General features: G+C 46.8%; 1 protein-coding gene across 3 annotated transcripts in view; it reads right to left on the bottom strand.

Moving 5' to 3' along the window:
• FNIP1 (folliculin interacting protein 1) overlaps positions 1–20,013 on the bottom strand; it is an 85,967-nt gene that overhangs the window by 41,613 nt on the left and 24,341 nt on the right. For 2 of the 3 annotated variants that reach the window (XM_054168287.1, XM_054168288.1), the window contains exon 2: positions 8,523–8,649. In XM_054168287.1, the coding sequence (XP_054024262.1) occupies positions 8,523–8,649 (127 nt within the window). Of the gene's footprint in view, positions 1–8,522; positions 8,650–16,625; positions 17,296–20,013 lie in introns of those variants that run through there. The other variant, XM_009896897.2, reaches the window with a different exon arrangement.

Genomic DNA, 20,013 nt, shown 5'->3' with positions numbered 1-20,013 from the left:
CAAAAGGCTCACTATCCAATTACTAATCCCTCAAAGCAATTTGCTGTTCAACATTTATCCAGGGCTGAAGTGTATTAGAACACGTGGCTAATCCTGGCTTGTTGGGAGCAGCATGCCATTTTCCTGCTTTGGGCTAAAAATGGCATTTGGAGGGAGAGAAATTGCCACAGGAGGGGATCAGATCTCATACAAGCTTTCAGTGAAATGACCCCAAGGAGAAAACACAACCAGGTTACATGGCAGAAGTGAACTTCATGCTCCCAAAATCCAAGTCCACTGCTGCATCTCTAGAGCTCAGATTCTGCACCCTGGGCCACTCTTAAAAAAAAATACAATAAACGGCCTCTGAAAACCCTCTCTTGCCTCTGGGTCCTGGGAACAAGCCACTGCCCTTCAATTCCTTGCCCTTGCACCTTCCCAGCCAAACCACCCCAAACTCAGCACGGTGCACAGCTTGGTTCTTGATTCTTTCCTCCTTTCTCTTCCTCATTGTTCCCTGACACCACTTCTTCCTCCCTGGACTTGTCCAGCAACAGGACAAGAGGCAACAGGAACAGACTGGAGGTTCCATCTGAACAGGAAAAGAAAATTCTTTGGTATGAGGGTGCTGGAGCCCTGGAGTAGGCTGCTCAGAGAGGTTTTGGAGTCTCCTTCTCTCAAGGGATTCCAAACTACCTGGCCATTGTGATCCTGGGCAAGCTGCTGTGGGAGACCCTGCTTTAGCAGGGAGGTTGGACTGGATGATGTCCAGAGGTCCCTTCCAAGCCCGACCATGCTGGGATTCTGTGACTCCATGCCTTCCTCTAGGCTGATCTTTAGACTTAAGAAATCTTTTGGCTTCTTCCATGCCCATCAGCACTTCAGTCAAATCCTGAATGGTAACTACTGTGTTAAGTCACCAGTAGACAATATAAAAAGGGAAATGAGCAGTTAAAGTAGACAGCCAGCCCCCCTCCCTGAGCTTATTCAGCCTGCTCTAAGGAAAGCCCTGACACAAGGTTCCCCTTCCCAGCTTCTTCTTTGGTTTACTCCTCACTTCTCCCTCATGGTCCCATTTCTGTAGGAGTCTTTATCCCAGTCGCTTGCCCCTTGCACTTCAGCTGGCCTCTGCACACTGCCACTTCTGGAGACACAACTTGTCCCTCACAAGAGCAGCAGCACAGCAAAATACAGCACAGCCTACACATTAGGTTAGCCTGAATGCAGTGCCAAGGTTGAGAAGCCAAGCACACCGTGGGCAGGAGAGGCAGAGTTAAGGCTGAAAGCTCAGCACTGGCCGGGCCATCTGCAGCTTGAAAAGGAGCTGCTTGTTGTGCCCGACTTGAAATTCAAACCAGGCCCAGTTATCACAGCTCTTGGAGGAACAGATCTGTGTTCACACACAGCTCCTGGCTTGGACACTCAGTACAACCCAACAAGGTGGCTGGACCTCACACAGCCACGAGGCACCACCCAAGGAGGTGAGTGGGGCTGGTAGGACAAGCAAGTGGAAAGCAGACAAGGAGGTGTTAGAGGAACAAGGAGCAGACAAGCACAGGAATGAGTCTGCAAGTACAAATCAGTCAGAGGACACAACACTCTCACCTGCAGATCAAGTAACGGAGTCTCACTAGAAACTAGACACTTGCTAATCACAGAATACCCTGTTGGAAGGGACCTCAAGGATCATCTGGTCCAGCCTTTCTTGGGAAGGCCACCATCTAGAGAAGATGGCCCAGCACCCTGTTCAGCTGAATCTCAGAAATGCTCAATGTTGGGGACTTCTCCACTTCCCTAAGGAGATGATTCCAATGGCTGACTGTTCTTGATAAGAATTTTCCTCTTGAGTCTAATCAGAATCTCCTCAGGAGTAACTTACATTAGTTACTCCTCATCTTCTCCAGGTGCCTCCTTGTAAAAACAGTCTCCAGCTTCTTTGTAGCCACCCCATAACTACTGGAATATAGTGATAAGGTCTTCCCTGAGCATTCTTTTTGTGTATGAGGAAGAAACTCTGAAGTAACTCTCTAGAGGAGACAATGGATCAAACCCACCAAGCACTTTGATACTCAAAAATTGAAGGGATGTGGATGTTTGGGTGTTGACTAAGGCAACAACAACCTCTACTTCTCATGTCACAGGCTGTCATGGTAGACTCAACATGCAGATGCCTCTTCTGAGACACTTGCTCATGACCTGTCACAGGGCTGGAAAAGGCTCTGCTCTGCTGGCATATCCTGACAGAGCTCAGGCAGGGAAGCTCCCCAGTTTTCTGATGTCACGAGGCAGCAGCCTTCCAGCTCTCTGCTCAGAGAGTCTGGCTGATCAATAGCCCATCTGGAAAGCCAAGGAAGAACCTCTTGCTTAGCACCAAAAAAGGTATAGGACTCACAAAGGGGATCTCTCTGCCTCCCCCAAGCCAAGTGCCCACAGCTGCCTAAGGCAGATCTGCTGCCGGCCTCAGTGGAAGCGTCTGGCACAGCCCTCGGCCAACATTCCCAGTGGAGCAGCTGCCAGCCCTCCCAGTCACCAGGCTGCTGCCTCTTGGCTCTGCTCACCAACTTTAACTCTAGCAAGGCTCAGGGAAAACATCACACCTCCTGCACAATTAAAATACCTTAAAGGCCACACTGCAAACTCTCAGCTGCCTTCTGTCCGTCTCTGGGCAATACCTTCCCAAAGTCCTTGTTCAGCTGATATTGAGTGTGGTAGTTCAACCCACCACACTGAACTTTATTGAAAGCATGAAAAGGCTGATTTAATAGCCAATGGAAACACAAGATCCTTATTTGTGCTGTAGTCACATTGCCCTCATGGATAATATGAACCTAGTAATGCTTTAATAATTAGAACCCAGCTTGGTGTGAGCACTAACTCTGCAGTTTGCACTCATCACAGTTGGAGCCTACTGTTTTATGTCTTGAAACATCTGCGTCTGGGAAACTTTGCTTGGATTCTCCTTAATTTTTGTAACCATATCTTCCCTTAGAGAATTCCATCCAAACATGAGAAGGAACTTCATTAAGGATGATAGAGTACTGGAACAAGCTACCCAAAGAGGTGGTGGAGTCTCCATCTCTGGAGACACTCAAAACCCACCTGGACATACTCCTGTGTGACTTTCTTGAGGTGAAACTGCCTTGGCTGGGGGGGTGGACTGGATGATCTCCAGAGGCCCCTTCCAACCCCTACTATTTTGTGCAATTCCAGTGACTGAGCCATGCTCAGCCTTGGTCCACCACACATAACTCTTGCCATCTGTAGAGATGAGTTATATAAAGCAGAGCACTGCAGAGCTCACCTTGCTGCAGGCATCCAGCTCACAAATGATAGTTGCTTCCACATCTCACAAGCAACAGAAAACGGGAACTGAAGACCACAGCAACATAAAGCAAACTGGAACCCTCTGGGTTCTCTGCATTAAGCTGAAAAGGCTTCAACCAGAGCAGTCTGGCCTCTGCTAGGCCCTCCTGCAAACCTCCACTCTGTGTTCTTTGTAAATCCAGAGGTATAAATCCCATCAGGAAATGGGGTGGGGAGGGGAAGTGAGATGCAGAAACTGGAAGAAACAGCAATGTACCAGTTAATAAGTGGTCAGGTTCTATGGTGTATTAGCCCAGAAAAGCTCAAGCAGCCAAAGAGAGCAGAAGTTTCTACAGCCTTCTCAGTGCTTAGTCATGGAGTCATGGAATGGTCTGAGCTGGAAAGGATGTTCCAAGGTCATCTCCTCCACCCACCCTGCAGACAGCAGGGACATCTGCAACTAGAGCAGATTGCTCAGAGCTCCAAACAACCTGACCTGGAATTGTTCCAGGGATGGGGCATCCACTGCCTCTTTGGGTGACCTGGGACAGTGAAGAACTTCTCCCTTCTGCCTAATGTAAATCTCCCTCTGTTAGTTTCAAACCATCAGCCCTTCTGCTGGCACAACAGGCCCTGCTAAAATGATTGTCCCCATCATTTGCTCCAACTGCAGCCTCCTTGAGAGACACCACTCATGCTACTTCTCACTCCATCATGATGCCCAATTCATAATTCTTAAGAAAGAGTCTTCATCAGTCCATGTAGGCTAACAGGAATGAACCATGGCAACGTTCTTTAGGAGCTTACATAAGCCACCCATATTGCAACATGGTGTCTTCTCATTAAGTACATGGGAAGTGGTTGTAATTTCTGTAAACGAGCAGCTCTTGCCTTTTTGCTCCTGAGCAGCACAGTCCTTTTCTCATAATCTCTTACAATAATGTTTTATGCTTCATTTATCTTACCTAACAAATAAGCGTGGCCAGCAGGTTGAGAGAGGAGGCTCTGCCACTCTACGCTGGTGAGACCTCACCTGGAGTACTGTGTCCAGCTACGGGACCCCAACACAAGAGAGACATGGACCTGCTGGAGTGGGTCCAGAGGAAGCTGGAGCACCCCTGGAGACAGGCTGCAAGAGTTGGGGCTGTTCAGCCTGGAGAAGAAAAGGCTCTGGCAAGACCTTAGAGCAGCATTTCAGTATCTGAGGGGGACCTACAGGAAGGCTGAGGAGGGACTGTTTAGGGCCTACAGTGATAGGGACGAGAAGCAACAGTTTGAAACTGGAGCAGGGGAGATTTAGGTTGGACATTAGGAGGAAGTTCTTAACAATGAGGATGGTGAAATACTGGAACAGGTCGCCCAGGGATGTGGTTGAGGCCCTGTCCCCAAAGACATTCAAGATGTGGCCCTGGGCAGCCTGCTCTAGTTGGAGGTGTCCCTTTTGAGTGCAGGGGGGTTGAATAAGATGACCTTTGAGGGTCCTTTCCAACCCAGTGCAATGTGTGAATAAAACAACCTTGGGAAATCTCACAGACTTGTTACTTGTTGTAAAAAGCTCATTCTTCCTTCTAAGACATCAACAATCACTACACTGGGTAAACTGTGTTCCAGATGTGTTCAGAGTGCTGTGTGTATAACTTGTGTGTGTATCTAGTGGGAAGGAGACTCACATCCCAGAGCTCCTTGTTGCTGTTGGCTTTTGTGGGGTGCTGAACAGATTCCCTTTCAGAAGGGAGAGTGCCCAGCCCACACACATCTTGCTGCAAAAGGGCGAGAATGCCCTGGAATGTGCTTAGAGCCAAGATCTGGCTTTGTACAGGGCAGGGTGTATCTGTGTTAATGAGAATGGTCATAAAGAGCAAGAAAAATAAACAATGCCTTGGACATGGCCAGTGTGCACTGCTGGCTGCTCAGGCCTGCTCTGAAGCCCCAGCAAGCTGAGCCCAGGGCTCTCCTGCACATTGTTACCTGCACCTGGATCCTGCTCTTGCAAAGCTTTGTTCTGCCCGACATGAGGTTATCTGAGTGCTGGAGAAGGCAGATATCATGGCAAGGGAATGTTTCAATGTATTGGCTCTCAAAGTCTGCTACTAGAGAGGCACAACGAGGATCAGAGGGCTGGAGCACTGCTCCTACAAGGATAGGCTGAGAGAGCTGGGAATGTTCAGCCTGGAGAAGGCTCCAGGTAGAGCTTGTGGTGGCCTTTCAGTAGTTTAAGAAGACTGTAATAAAGCTGGGGCTAGAGTTTTTGACAGGGTCTGTTGTGACAGCACAAGGGGTGATGGTTTAAACTAAAAGAGGGAGATTCAGGCTGGAGAGGAAGAAAGTTTTTAACACTGAGGGTGACGAGACCCTGGTCCAGGTCGCTCAAGAGATGGGAGTTGCCCCATTCCTGGAATCATGGCAGGTCGGGTTGTTAGGAGCTCTGAGCAACCTGCTCTAGTTGCAGATGTCCCTGCTGACTGCAAGGAGGTTTGACTAGATGACCTTTAAAAGTCCCTTCCAACCCTAACCATTCCATGACTCTATGAATACCACAAAAAAGAAGAGCTGTATCAAGTTACTAGAGATGAGTCCTGGCCATTTCCTACACCCTGGGAACAGTTTTCCTCCACCAGTCTCACCCACCCATTTCCGAGAGCTGGTGAATATTCACCTCCACCTTAGCAAAGGAAATAAAGGAGAGGTTAATATGGAACCATACAGGCTTCACTAGCAGCTTTTTATTCTGCTGCTGTTGAGCTGCCACAGTCAATGATCTTCCTGGAATAAACCAAAACTGTGAAGTTTGCAAGCTCACTGTGGAAGAGCAGATCTATCTTGCAGAGCTCTCAGGCTTTCAATAAATCAATTGAGATATGGCCAAGAGGATTTATACTGCACATCATCTTTTTCATTAATGAAGTAATACTTTATAATTAATGATGTAACAGTAATAAGCACAGCCAACCATTCCTAAAAACAAACCACTTCTAAAGACCTCTTGTCTTTAAAAACCTATTTTCCTGGCAAGAACACCTAGAAGAACAAGAACTTAGAAATTCTAAAGCCATTCTAACAAGTTAAAATGAAAAGCAAAGATGCATTTTGTTCCAGGCTTGTGAAACTTGTTTGACTGCAAAAAGTCCCCCAAAAGAACTAGGAAATTGGGATCTTGGGTCATGGCCATAAAAATGTTGGAGTAAGTGATGGAGAAGCCTGAAAGTTAGTGACTATTGAGGCACAAACTGATGTTAGAGGGGAGGATACATGGATGTAGGAAGTGCTCAGGATCAAGATGCCAGAATCCCAGCACAGTGGGGGTTGGAAGGGAGTTCTGCAGATCACCCAGTCCAACCTGCCAGCTAAAGAAGGGCACCCACAGCAGCTTGCCCAGGATCACAATGGCAAGGGGGGTTTGGGATCTCTTCAGAGAAGAAGACTCCACAACCCCTCTGGGCAACCTGTTCCAGGGCTCCAACACCCTCACACCAGAGGACTTTTTCTTCATGCTTAGGTAGAACTTCTTTTGCTTCAGTTTGTTCCCATTGCCCCTTGTCCTGTCACTGGGCACCACTGACAAGAGTCTGGCCCCAGCCTCTTGCCCACACCATTTATCTCTTGCTGAGCATTGATCAGATCCCCTCCGGGGCTGCTCTTCTATTGGCTCAACACCCCCAGGGCCCTCAGCCTTTCCTCCTTACAGAGACGCTCCAGGCCCCTCAGCAGCTTTGCAGCCTCCACTGGACTCTCTCAGTAGTTTCCTGTCCCTCTTCAACTAGAAAGCCCAGAACTGGACCCAGTACTGCAGATGTGGCCTCACTAGGGCATCATAGAGGGGGAGGAGAACCTCCCTTGACCTGCTGGCCACACTTTTGTAATGCACCCCAGGAGGCCATTTGCCCTCTTGGCACAAGAGCACATTGCTGGCTCATGGTGAATTTGTCTACCAGGACTCCCTGGTCATTCTCCATGATGAGAAGCATCAGGCTGGCAGCACTCAGAGTTTACAATGCTGGATGAAGATTCTTCTGGCTGTACTCCAACACCCAACATGAACACCAGGGCTCAGGGGTAACCTTGGTTTGTTTATTCCTACTTACAGAACTTAGTAGGTCCTATGGGTAATAGCAACTGGGATCCTAAATGTCTGGTCTCGCAGTGCTTTCTGTTTGCAGAGTTGGAAATGGTTTGGAAGTGTTTTTAGGGATGGTGAAAAGGAAGTTCAAGGCAGTGCAGTAAGTTGTCCAGCCTCACACAGCCACTTACAATAGCACTGTGGCCTGAAATTAATCTTCTGGCCAGAGCCTTTAGAAGGAAGTATCCTCCTCTGACTGCATCCATTACAGTTTCAATTAGCAGATTACCACACAGACTATGCCAAAAGGGAAAACAGAGAAAAAATTTTCAAGTCACTTGGTGTGAAAAATCTGTCAGCACTGCATAGAAATGACTAGCAAAAGCTAACCAAACAGGATGCAAGAAGACACAGGGCTGGGAGGACCTTCTGATTGAGAATGTAGACCCCACTGTGGCATAAAAGCACATCCCAAACTACCCATTTACACCCTGCCTCAGCTCCACCAGCACTACCTGATGCAGCCCCAGTAAGGAATCCTTCTCTTTGCAAGAGCAAAAAGTAGATAAGCCCAGGAATAAAGAGACTGCCACAGCATTTAAAGCTCTCAGGAGTAAAAGCACTGAAGCCTGAGTAATTTGCAACTTAACAGGCATTTAAATATGGAGTCACAGAACTGTTTTGGTTGAAAAAGACCCTTAAGATCATCTAGTCCAACTGTTCTCTAACTCTACCCAGTCTGGGGCTAAACCATGTCCCTCAGCACCACATCTCTATCTCTTTTAAACACCTTCAGGGATGGGGATTCAACCAGCTCCCTGGGGAGCCTGTGCCATTCCACCCTTCCACTGAAGAATTTTGTTCTGATATTCAACCTAAACTTCCCCTGGTGCAATTTGAGGCCATTTCTTCTTGTCCCGTTGCTTGCTACTTGGAAGAGGAGACCAACCCTCACCTCACTCCAACCTCCTCTCAGAGAGTTGTAGAGAGCAATGAGGTCTCCCCTCAGCCTCCTTTTCTCCGGACTGAACAACCCCAGCTCCCTCAGTCATTAAATTACATAGCTCTGTGTATAACCAACATTTAAACATTACTGTAAATAAAGCAGAACATCTGGGATGTCTCAGTCTTGCCATTTCCAAGCCCACAGACTATAAATCACGTAAGTTAGGAGAATGCTCACCGACACCGAAACGTCCTCGATTTTCCTCTTGGCACTGGAGTCAAACAAGACATTCCGTCCTCTTCTCTCACAGTCCTGATACACAATCAGTCGGATCTGACTCGGGTCAAACTCTGGCAGAGGCCAGCTGTAATTAGAAAAGCAAAGAGCAGAAGGCTCAGTTACAACCACCCTTCACGGCCCTGTTCTTTCTCCATCATCTCCGTATACAACTTTATTAAAGCGGAGCATAGATGCAATGCCATTTCATCAAACCTTTTGATCCCACAGCCAGAGCTGTGCCTTTTGTTTTCCTCTTTCCCCTCCACTTGCCAGATTTCACTGGCACAAACAGCAGCCATCCACGACAACCGTATACAATGATGTGCGCAGCCCGGCTAGCTCCTGTCCTCTGTCTTGTGACAGCTCATGTTTTCATCCAGCTTTTAGAAAGCAAAGTCACAAGACTCAGCTTTTGTGTTTGAAGACACAACTTGGAAATGTCACAAATCAGAAGAAGGGGGATTAAAAAAACAGGAAAAAAAAAAGTATAAATTAATTCACACTGGCCTCTCCCTTAAACTAATGAATTTCTGCCTTTGCAGCCATGGGGTTCCAGCCTCAAGCGCTCAACCCTACAGCTGAAAAAAACCCACAAAGCACCTTTTGTACCCTTCTTGCTTTCACAAACACTGTGGTAACCTATGTGTAGAATGATAACATCACAGAATTGGTTTGGTTCAAAAAGACCTCAAAGATCATCAAGTCCAACCATTGACCAAGCACCACCATGGCCATTAAACCATGTTCCCCAACTGCTATATCCAGGTATTTCTTCAGTACTTCCAGGGATGGTGACCCCACCACCTCCCTGGGCAGCCTGTTCCAATGCCTGACCACTCTGGCAGCAAAGAAATTGTTCCTCCTGTCCAACCTAAACCCCCCCTGGTACAATTTCAGACCATATAGAATCACAGAATTACTTTGGTTGGAAAAGACCAGCATTATCAACTCCAGCAGCAGCATCAACTACAACATCCCTCCTGATACACAGGCATAGGTGCTGGGGAACAGAGAACCACGTGTAGCTTGGGCCTGAGTCTATGTTCAAGTCTTGGCTATACTGACTTAGAAATAATCTTCACTTAAGACATCATGATTCCAGGCCAGGCTGCTGCGTGGGTCAGCAAAACACACAAAGCATTTCTCTTTCAACACCCCAAACTGTTTTTTGCAGTCAAGATCAAGGAAGGGAGCTTTCCTGAGCCTTCCTGAGGAGCACTGCCAAGGGAGTACTTGCAGAGCTCAGGCCTGGATCTCATTGCATGACCTTGTCTTTAAGAGTGCTTTGTAGCCATCCTCCTAAATTTCCATTTAAAAAAGGCAGCCATCACTTTAAAGCCCAGCAAGCACTGTTGCCCATGGGCTTGGGAATCTATTTTCACCCATACCTTCTCTGTTCTTGGAAGATAAGAAACAAGATGCCAAGAGGAATCATCTTTCAGCTCGTTACGAGCCATTTCCTAGATCAAGTGAAATTCTGTCTCTCTTATCCTTGGCTTTTAGACAAGTAGTGTTAGCATGAAACTCCAAGAAACCAGAAACAAGGTCCTGGAACTTTCCAGCCATTAATGAAGGATAGAGACTCCCAGTTAACATTTATTTCAGCAAAAAAAGGCACCCAGAAGCCATCAAGCCAGGCTGGACAGGGCTTTGAGCTGATCTAGTTGAAGATGTCCCCATTCACTGCAGGAGGGTGGAACTAGATGATCTTTAAGACCCCTTCCAACCCACAGCAGTCTATGATTCTGTGGTAACACAGATTAAAGTAAACCTGACAGGCTAGACTCCAGGACTATGGTAACTTTCCCTCTTCTCTCTCCCTCTAATTCACCAACCAAAAGGTTTCCTTCTGTGTGCCCACGCTTTATGCCACCAACAGGCTAATGGTGATTTGTAATACAACAGCTTCTCTAACAAGTCACAGCAGAAAACGAATTTGATCCCCAAAGCCATGGTTATCTGTCAGAAGTTTTTAAGACCATCCAATGTAGATTCACAGGCTTTACAACTAGTGTAGTCCCAGCAAGGTGAAACTAAGCATCAGGACATACAGTTGACTTGGACATACAGTTGATTTGTCCTCTAGAGAGAGGAAATCCATTTCCTAATCCACTCGGCTTCACCATTTAGCAACAGGAGAGAAAACCAGAAGCTGCAGAGAAAAGGCTGCGCAACAAATGTCAAAAGCAACTTATTACAACAAAGCAGCTTGAGCAACATGAAACGGAAATAACTTGATGTCTAGATTTGGGGGCAAAAGAGCTGCACACCTTCTGCATTCGGGCACCTAAAAGCCACGCACTGTCCACAGAGGGATGAGCCCAGTCCAGGCTGCCAGGGCAGTGGTGGAGTCCCCATCCCTGGAATAGCTTCAAAGCCATGGAGATGTGGTAGTCAGGGACATGGCTTAGTGGTGACCTGGCAGTGCTAGGTTAACAGTTGGACTCTATGCTCTTAAAAGGTCTTTTCCAACCCAAATGATTCTGCGATTCTTTGCCCACACAAAGAGCAAACTGAGCAAATTCTCTACCAAAAGCCAAGCACAGTGACAGACTCAGAGCAGAGCTTACAGTTACCAGGGGCTCTGCTAATGACCCCCATCTAGTATTGGATAAAATGTAGGAGAACAAAATGCAGTTTGATGCGTCTTTGGAGTGTTAGCAACCACAAGGCTCAAAGGCACTTGACTGTTTGTTGTATGAGCCTGACCCTGGCTAGAAGGGAGGAGGCAAGTGAAGCTGCTGGACAAACCAGTTTCCCAGAGGAACCATCTCCTTATATTCAAGTGAAATCAACAGATGTGTGCAAACTCATTTGCCTGGCCACTGTGGTTCCTATAAAGACACGGTATGTGACAATAGCAATAAACTGCTGGTGCTTGTTCCACCCTCACAACCCATCTGCATTTCCTTCACACTCAGACCAAAGCTCGTCTTCCATTACCTAGTACTTTTGATATTTGACTTTGAAATTACTGGCAAAGAAGGGCAGGAGCTGTTCCAGATCTTAGAAAAGTCTACTTATAAAAAGCTCCAAGAGCAGATTACACACTAAGAGGAGAGAAAGCTAAATATAAAACTTGCTGTATTCGGAAACATATTTGATCAAGGTAACAAGAGCTTGTTTACTTCTCAGCTCCTTCACATGACATTTTAACTTTCTCTAGACCAGCCTTTAGAAGACATTATCCATCACAATTGGTGATAATTCCAAAGAAGCATTATCTCTCTTACATAATGGAGTCCTTATGCACATTGCAGCCTCCCAGAAACATTCCCTGGCAATAGCAGGCCACTTCCCAAAGCAGAAGAAACTTGAAGAGAGCTGGGGGAAAGTTCATTTAGACAGACAGTAAACAGAAGCAGACTGGCACCTCCAACTCACTCCCCCCACCATCTCCCAGGGAGGCACATTTCTCGGGGGAGGGGGGAGCAAGACATCAAGGAGCTTTAAAATACCGTTAAGCTTGGTGTCTGGACAGATGATCCCCACCCCAAATGTACCAATTCCCGCATGAAACACACAGAGCACGTCCTCAAAACAAATGTAGCAGAGCAATGCTGCAGCCCTGCTCTTCATCTGGATGGAAACTGACCTAGATCTTCTGAATATAATTAGTTCTGTTTATAAATGGAAACCAACTTTGACATTTAACTGATGCTTTCTGGAGAATCTTAGAGGAAAACCAGGAAAGGTAGAATCAAGTGTTCTAAGCAATGCCAACGAAAGGTGAGATTCCATCTCCCTGGAAATGGCAGGTCTCTTAATGAGGACTTTCTCCTGTCTGACCTATCACTCTCTGATCATTCCTTGAAACTAATGTAAAAACAAGCCAACAAAACAAAACCAAAACCTACAGAATGAAACCCAGAACAAACAAACAAAGGTAAAAACCACCATCAAGAAAACCCCAACAATCTTTTCACCAGTGGATGTGATTTTGTGACTTTGCCACAAAGTTGGTGCTGTGAGTTCGCGTGAAAAAACAGTGACAAAGAAATGATTTCTGAGGAGGACACCAGTCCTGTGGAGCTCTCCACCACAGGTTGAGCTGGACAGAAACACCTGTATGGATAGAATGGGGTAGAAATCCTTGATGTATAAATGCTGTGGGGGGTATTTTGGAAACAAAGCAGGTAAAACCAGACTTCACATAGTCACAGCCTGGTTGGGACTGGAAGGGACTGCTGGACATCACCTGGTCCAACACTCCCTGCATGGATTCTAACATAAGTACAAAGCACAAAGGAAAGGAATTTTGGGGGTAGAAAGGCAAAACTTCCACATGAATAATCATGACATTAATAGAAACTAGTAACAATGAACTCAAGGTCTGAAAAATGATTTTTAGTGCATGTTCATTCTTAAACCCTACTATTGTTTAGCTCTTCTCTTCTTCCATCTGTTCCACTTTCCTGCCTTTTTTACCTTATTTCTAGTTCACATTTCTAGATCTATTACATGCTTCCTGACACCTGCACTGCAAGCTGCACAGCAACCCAGAGCTCCAGGTGCTCTCCAAGGATGGATTTTGTCATATATCTGAAGTTTAGTACTGCTGGAGACTTGCCTCAGCAAGAGGCAACTGAATGACTTTAAATCACCATTTTAGACTCTGCAAGTGTTAATAGATGAAAGGAGAGACAGAAATTCTTTATCACCACTCATCTAATTAAAAGACACCATTCTCCCCTGGAATTGTAAGCAAGTACATTCCCAGACTCATAGAATGGTAGCGGTTGGAAGGGACCTCTGGAGACCATTGAGTCCAACCCCCCTGCCAGAGTAGGTTCAACTAGAGCAGGTTGCACAGGAACACGTCCAGGTGGGTTTTGAATGTCTCCAGAGATAGAGACTCCACTACCAGCCTGCTCCAGGGCTCCAGAACCATTACATTAAGTAAGTTCCTCCTCATGTTTAGATGGAATTTCTTGCGTTCAAGCTTGTGCCTCTTACCACTTTCTCCTGTCACCAGGCACCACTGACAAAAGCCTGGTCTCACGCTCTTGACACCCACCCTTTAAGTATTGATCAGCATTGATGAGATCTCCTTCAGTTTGCTCTTCTCCAGACTTAAAAGCCCCAAGTCTCCATTTCTCAACTCCTCCTCATTTCCACTACAACATGAGCAGCACTTCATGACATTAAAGTTTAATACTTTTTTTCCTCCTGCCTGAGACTCTACTCTTAAAACCGTTCCATATTAACACATCTTAGATAGTATCTGATGATGTATTAATAATTAACATGGATATTTAAGAGGCCTTGAAGAAAAGCCATGGCAGCAACTGATCACAGACTCTAAGAATGGTAGGGGTTGGAAGGGACCTCTGGAGGTCAATTCCTACCCCGCTGCCAAAGCTGGATCACGTAGGGCAAGTCATAGAGGAATGCATCCAGACGGGGCTTGAAAGTCTCTAGAGAAGGAGATGCCACAACCTCTCTGGACCTGAAGCAGGTAGGAAGCGCAAAAGACTTTGCTGAAGAGTAAAGTGGCTCAAATCTAGAAGATGACTAACCACTGGAAAAGTTAAGTTGAAGCTATCAGTCAAACTATTGTTTTCCTACATCATGTTACCCAGAGTTATAAAAACTGCCTGCTGATGAATCACTCCCAACTATTTTTAAACGCATCTACGCAAATGATATTTATAGTTTGTGCTGGCTTATCTGTTCTGCGTGGTTTTCATGTTAGCACCTTTTTAAAGGCTGACAACAGCCAGGGCAGAGCAGGCGGCAGGTCCACCTGGCTCATGCCCTCCTCGTGAGGCTTCACACGGAAGCAAACGTCTTCCTCTGCTCCTGCAAGATGAGCCTCAGAGCAGAGCTTCTCCGCAGCTCCTGCAGGTGATACTTCACAGGTGGTGGTGGTGTTGCTGTGGCGCTTTGGGCCAGTCAGCTTGTACATGAGTGTTGGACAGAGGCTGTCCCTGTCCTGAAGAGCTTGTGCTGCAGATAGGAGACTGTTCCATGGGGATATTTCTGAAGTGTTGTTCTGACACGCACAGTCTCTTCTCCGCTTACCTGTACACACACAGCCCAGGAGTATCCTGTGCAGCAGGGTGAGGAGCAGAAGGAAAATGGTCCTTGCCTAACCCAGTCATCACATCACATCACACGCTTCTCAGCCCTGACTGAGATGCCTTTTGCAACAAGGGATTCCCTTCTCCTGCCCAGATTACTCTGCATACTTCTGTTATCTGTTGATGGATATTTTCTTCCTTTGGATTTGAGAAGATAGGAGTATCTAGGACACATGGGGAAGGTATAATACATATTTTCACACCTTTTTACTGCAATTTAATAATTCACTCATGCCTTGACCATTGCTATAGACAGACAGCTGTGTAGAACATTCTGAAAGAGCACAACTAATTTGGAAGCAACGAAACCAGCAACGTTTCATGGTAATGATGCTTCCAGCTCTGGAAGACCACCCGTTAGCTTTTGTCAAAGAGGCATGGGCAGATGATTCATCTTTTTGATATTAACACCTGAAGTACAAAAGAACTTTGTCAGGTTTCACGTGATAAGGACGAGCCAGGCTGCACTGCCAATGTGCCAAGTTGGCATTTTTCAGTGAGAGCTCCCACTTCAGTGCTGGTGACATAATGTGACCATCAGGCTGGGAGGAGGAAGAGGATCCCTAAACGAGAGAAACCACGGGATCTATACTTAGACAATTTTTTTGCAAGATAATTGTCTTTACATGAGCTGAGGTCATACCAGGGTTGTGTGAGTGCTGTGGTGAATGCCTGCTGATTCTGCAGAGCAAGCTGGCATCGGAGACTTGGCCAAGGCCACGGAGGGAGCTTGTGATGTTGGATTGCAAAGCAGCTTGCCCAGTGCTCTGGGCAACGCTGCCCTCTCCTCTCTGACCTCAGCTGCAGTTTCACAAAGCTCAGAGGAGCCTGGAAGAACCAAGAGATGGTGGGGCATCTCAGACAGCCTCCCAGGAGGGCTGACTGCTTCCAGAGGCTCCATTTCCCAGGTTTATCAGAAGGAAAGCATGTTTCTGTCAAAACCAAGCCGTCCAAGCCATCCCCTTCTCATTTCTTGGAGAAAGATGACAGCCACGGGCTCTGCAGCACCGCAGGGGTCAACTCCATGCTACTTCAATAAATCTGTCTTGTTCATTTACCAGCTTAGCAATCCTCACCTTGAATAGCTGCACTGCTTGGGCTCCAGGAAACTTCTGCTGCTGACGCTAAGCACATCTTGTACACCAGGCACACAGGCAGCCAGATATTTCACATTTAGTATAATAAACTTGGACCTAAACTTCTATTGCCTTCCAAGGTCCTCGGCTCTGTCCAACTCTTTAACTGTATACGAAGCTGCCTTGAGTTTGTTTGCATTTTCCCCCCTCCCTTCTACCAAGTCACTTGGATCTCATTAAGATACCTAGTTTATACTCCAAAGCCTAATACAGGAGTCAGATGCCTTTCCACCAGCAAAAACTGAACAAAGCAAACCAAAACCCAACATGTAACATCTAGAGGTTAGGTGCAGCCTAGTCAAAAGTTAATCACAATCTGGAGGGTGACATTTAAAATAAGTAGGTTGGAAGGTTTTGAGTAACTTTGCAATTTACACAGCTTCAGAACTTACAATTCAGAATTTCAGAGAGTGTTGCTGGGACTACTCCAGGTATGTCATTCCCAAAAGTACCTGTTCTGCTCTTAGGTGATTTAAGCATATATATGCATACAAACATGCACATATTCTGTGATATGCACACACACAAGCTCTGTGCTGTTTTGAAATACCTGTTTTAATAAAAACCACAGCTCCTGTCAGTTAAATTCACCAGCACTGAGCACAACATTTTGCAGGATTCAAGCAGACTGCACTTCCCCTGTGCAAAATAGCAAGGGATAAAGCCAGTTGGGGATAAAACCCACATATTTGTGCCATGTAGGATATAATTAAAAGAGGAAAAATAGAACTATTAGACCTCCAAAAGCTTCACATATCTGGAAAAGAGGCATTTATACCACAGTGCAACTATTAAGCTTTTAAACCCATAAAATCACCTCAAGAACTGTGCGGTGACCATACCTGGGAAGCATCTTTGTCCCCCGAGCAGTTCCACTTTCCAAAATCCCTCTAAACTCCTGTTGTGCCCGGCTGCCAACTCAGGTTAATAATAGCAATGAGCCATATTCATCCAAAACCACAAGACTGTCAGGTGACATATCAAGAGGTCTGAATTTAACTCAAACAAAAGGCTCTCCATGCTGCAATGCAAAAAAAGGCTTAATCCTAGCAACAGGATCACCAAAACCACCTTAAAGCGAGCGTTTTGCCGAAGCACAAACCAGGCGTTTGCAGCAGGCTGCCTTTGCACTGCCCGGGAGTTTCATAACCCCAATCCTGCCCCTCCATTCTGCTGGGCTTCCTGCTGGAGGAACCACGCTGCCCGGCTGCCCCGCTCTTTTGTCTCTTCGCTGCAGAGAAGATCAATCTAATTCATCCCAACGCTAAGCGCTGCTTTGGCAGCCGCCGGAGCGTTCATGTCAGTCCCATCTATCCTCCTCCTCCTCCTCTAGCCAACGCGATCGGAGTTGAGTCTCATGACCCAAGTCCCCCGGCAACTGTGGCCGCCGTCCTGCCACCTCCACGAGCCGCGACCGCCGGGAATTCAGCCTGCTCGGAGAAGAAGAAGAAAGGGAGGGGGGTGAAGCGAGGCGGCCTCCTTCCAGCCTGCACCCCCAGCCTTCACATTCCTGGAAGCGCCGGGATGCCTGCGCCGGAGCCGGGGCGAGTGGAGGCAGCGGTGGCAGCGGTGGCGCTGCCAGCCATCATGTGACCCGGCTGTCAGCACCGCCACCTGGAGCCGCCAGCCCCGCCGCCAAGCCCGGCCGCGACCCCTGCGCACCATTTCGCCACACAGGCAAAGGCCTGGCACGCTTTAACTCCCCAGGGTCTCGGCTGCAGGCGTGCCGGGAAGCAGAAGCGGGCAGAGGTGCCCGCGCCCGGCTCTGGGCTCCATGGCTTTGTGAAGCCAGCTCCGCTCCGCTCGTGGCGGCGGCCGCTGCTCCCCCTCCCCACCGGCTCCGGTGCCAACAAAGAAAGCTCTGTGTGCCCTGGGGAGGGCTCCTTAATGTTACAAAGGAAGCATCAGGAATGAGCAAGACAATTGGATGGCGATACATAGGGGGCTTAGTGGGGGGAAACGAGGTGAAAAAATAGCCACAAAGAAATCCTGACCCACTCCAGAGCTGTAAACATGGTTGCTGTTGTGAATACCTGGACCACGCTAGCAAGGCTCCCCCGTGCATCACCAGAGCAAAGAGCTCACTATTTAAAGAACTTTCTTGTTTATTCACTAACTTTTTTTTTTTTTTTCCTTTTAATTGTGGGGGAGGAGTGAGAGAGGTGGGCAGGGACGTGAAGAATCACAGACTCACAGAATGGTAAGGGTTGGAAAGGACCTCTGAAGATGGAGTTCAACCCCCCTGCCAGGGCATTAAAGAAGGGGGTTAAAGAAGGTCACACAGGAGCACATCCAGGTAGGTTTTGAATGTCTCCAGAAATGGAGACTCCAGTACCTCTCTGGGCAGCCTGCTCCCCTGCTCCATCACCATTAAAGAAGCTCCTCCTCATGTTTAGGTGGAATTTCTGATGCTCCTGCTTGTGCCCGTTACCCCTTGTCCTGTCACTGGGCAGCACTGCAAAAAGCTTAGTCCCATCTTCCTGACACCCATCCATTAACGAGTTATAAGTATTGCTGAGATACCCTTTTCAGACTAAAAGGAAGAGGGAGCCAGGCATCCAAAAGAGCAATGCACATTAAAAGCAATCAAATCTTGTCACAGGCATACGTGGGGCTAACCATTCACTGTTCATTTTGTACTATCTTTGGACAAAACTCAGAACACAGAAAGGCAGAGACCATGACATTGTAGCTCCTACTTTTTTTCTCCCCTTTCTTTTTTCAATGCCTGAAAACCTACAGGTTTTGCCAATATTTCATACACAAGGTCAACAAAAATCCATTTCTCATCAGGATCTCCTGTTGCACTCCACAACACAAAGCTTAGGGCTGGCAGTGATGCTCTTTTATCACAGAGTGGATGCTCTGGCCCCAAAACCCAACTGTCCCTGTAACTTTGATGATGTTTTGCTTTCTGGGATGGAACCCGCTGGAGAACACCAAAGTCTCTCTTCTACTAGGCATGTCCTAGACTAAGTTCAGGGAGAAATCCTGAACCTATTCCCACACCAGCAGTTTTGCTGCTGACTTACACAAAGGCAATCATTTTAAGCTTGGTGCTGGAAAAGTATTTGGAGGCAAACACAGTAAACCCAAGAGATACTTACTTGGTTCCCAATCCCAAACCATTCTCTTTTGTGACCACAAATGTTTTATCAGGAATTCCCCATTTAGAAAGGAGGAGTCAAGGTCCTGACCCCCACACAGAGTATATTTCTAGACTTGGCTGCTCACATGTGATTGGGACCAGGGGATTCAATGGAATTACTCACATGAGCAAAGTTGGGCATTGGGATTCATGCCTTAAAACCAAATCTTGCCTTTGAACCTTATAATGCCAAGCCTGGAGAACTGTAAGCACCAAGATTTGACCTCTCCTGCCTTCCTGACCTAGCGAAAGGAATGTGCTGTGTGCAGTAACTTTCTTTACCTGTGTGGCAAACGCATCCCTCCCTAAAGGTTACTGATGTCAAAAGTGACCTTTTTTTTTCTTAGGCATGCAATGGTGAGAAGTTCAGTTCCATGTATTATGTAAACATTTATTTACAGGAGTAACATCTAAAGTTTCCCTTCTACCTCAGGGTAACCTGATGCGCATTAAAGACAAGTGCTTTGAAAGCAGACCCAGCCTCTGTCCAACAACTGACCAGGAAAAATACTGGAAGGAATTTCTCTTCAAATAGAGACAGACCCAAAGTGAAGAGAGAGTAAATAACTCAGTGGCTAGAGCAGTGAATATTTATTGCTTGAGGGAGGACTCCAGATCCTCAGTGTTGGTTTCACACTGTCACTATTCCCACATCCAAGAAAATGTTCAGGCTTCTTTAGGATTACATATACATCGTCCTCCACTCTAGGTGTACGGACATCCCACTTGCTGAGCTGGAACACAGGAGGTTGTTTTCAAAACCAAAATCTCACTGTCCTTAGCAATTCAGAATTGGATGTTCTGGTCGCACCAGAATGTTTTTAATTCCAAAAGAAATGCCTCATCTAGCATCTAGGCATAAGCTGGCTTTGGCAGGGGAGAGGCACTCCATCTCTTTGAAAGGGTGGAGGCTTTTTGTGTATATGAATTGGAACTTGGGAAACAAAGCTGGTCATAATCTCTAGCTTCAGAAATAAAAAACCCCAAAACACTTCAGTTGAAAAAGTGATCAAAATCTCCTGCCTTAGCTCATCAACTTCCAGAGCCATCCTGGGAGTGCATGTCAATATCCATGCATGTCC

This window comes from Dryobates pubescens, chromosome 16 (genome assembly GCF_014839835.1).
Source record: "Dryobates pubescens isolate bDryPub1 chromosome 16, bDryPub1.pri, whole genome shotgun sequence".
Lineage (NCBI taxonomy): Eukaryota > Metazoa > Chordata > Aves > Piciformes > Picidae > Dryobates > Dryobates pubescens.
This window is presented reverse-complemented; position numbering and strand designations above follow the sequence as displayed.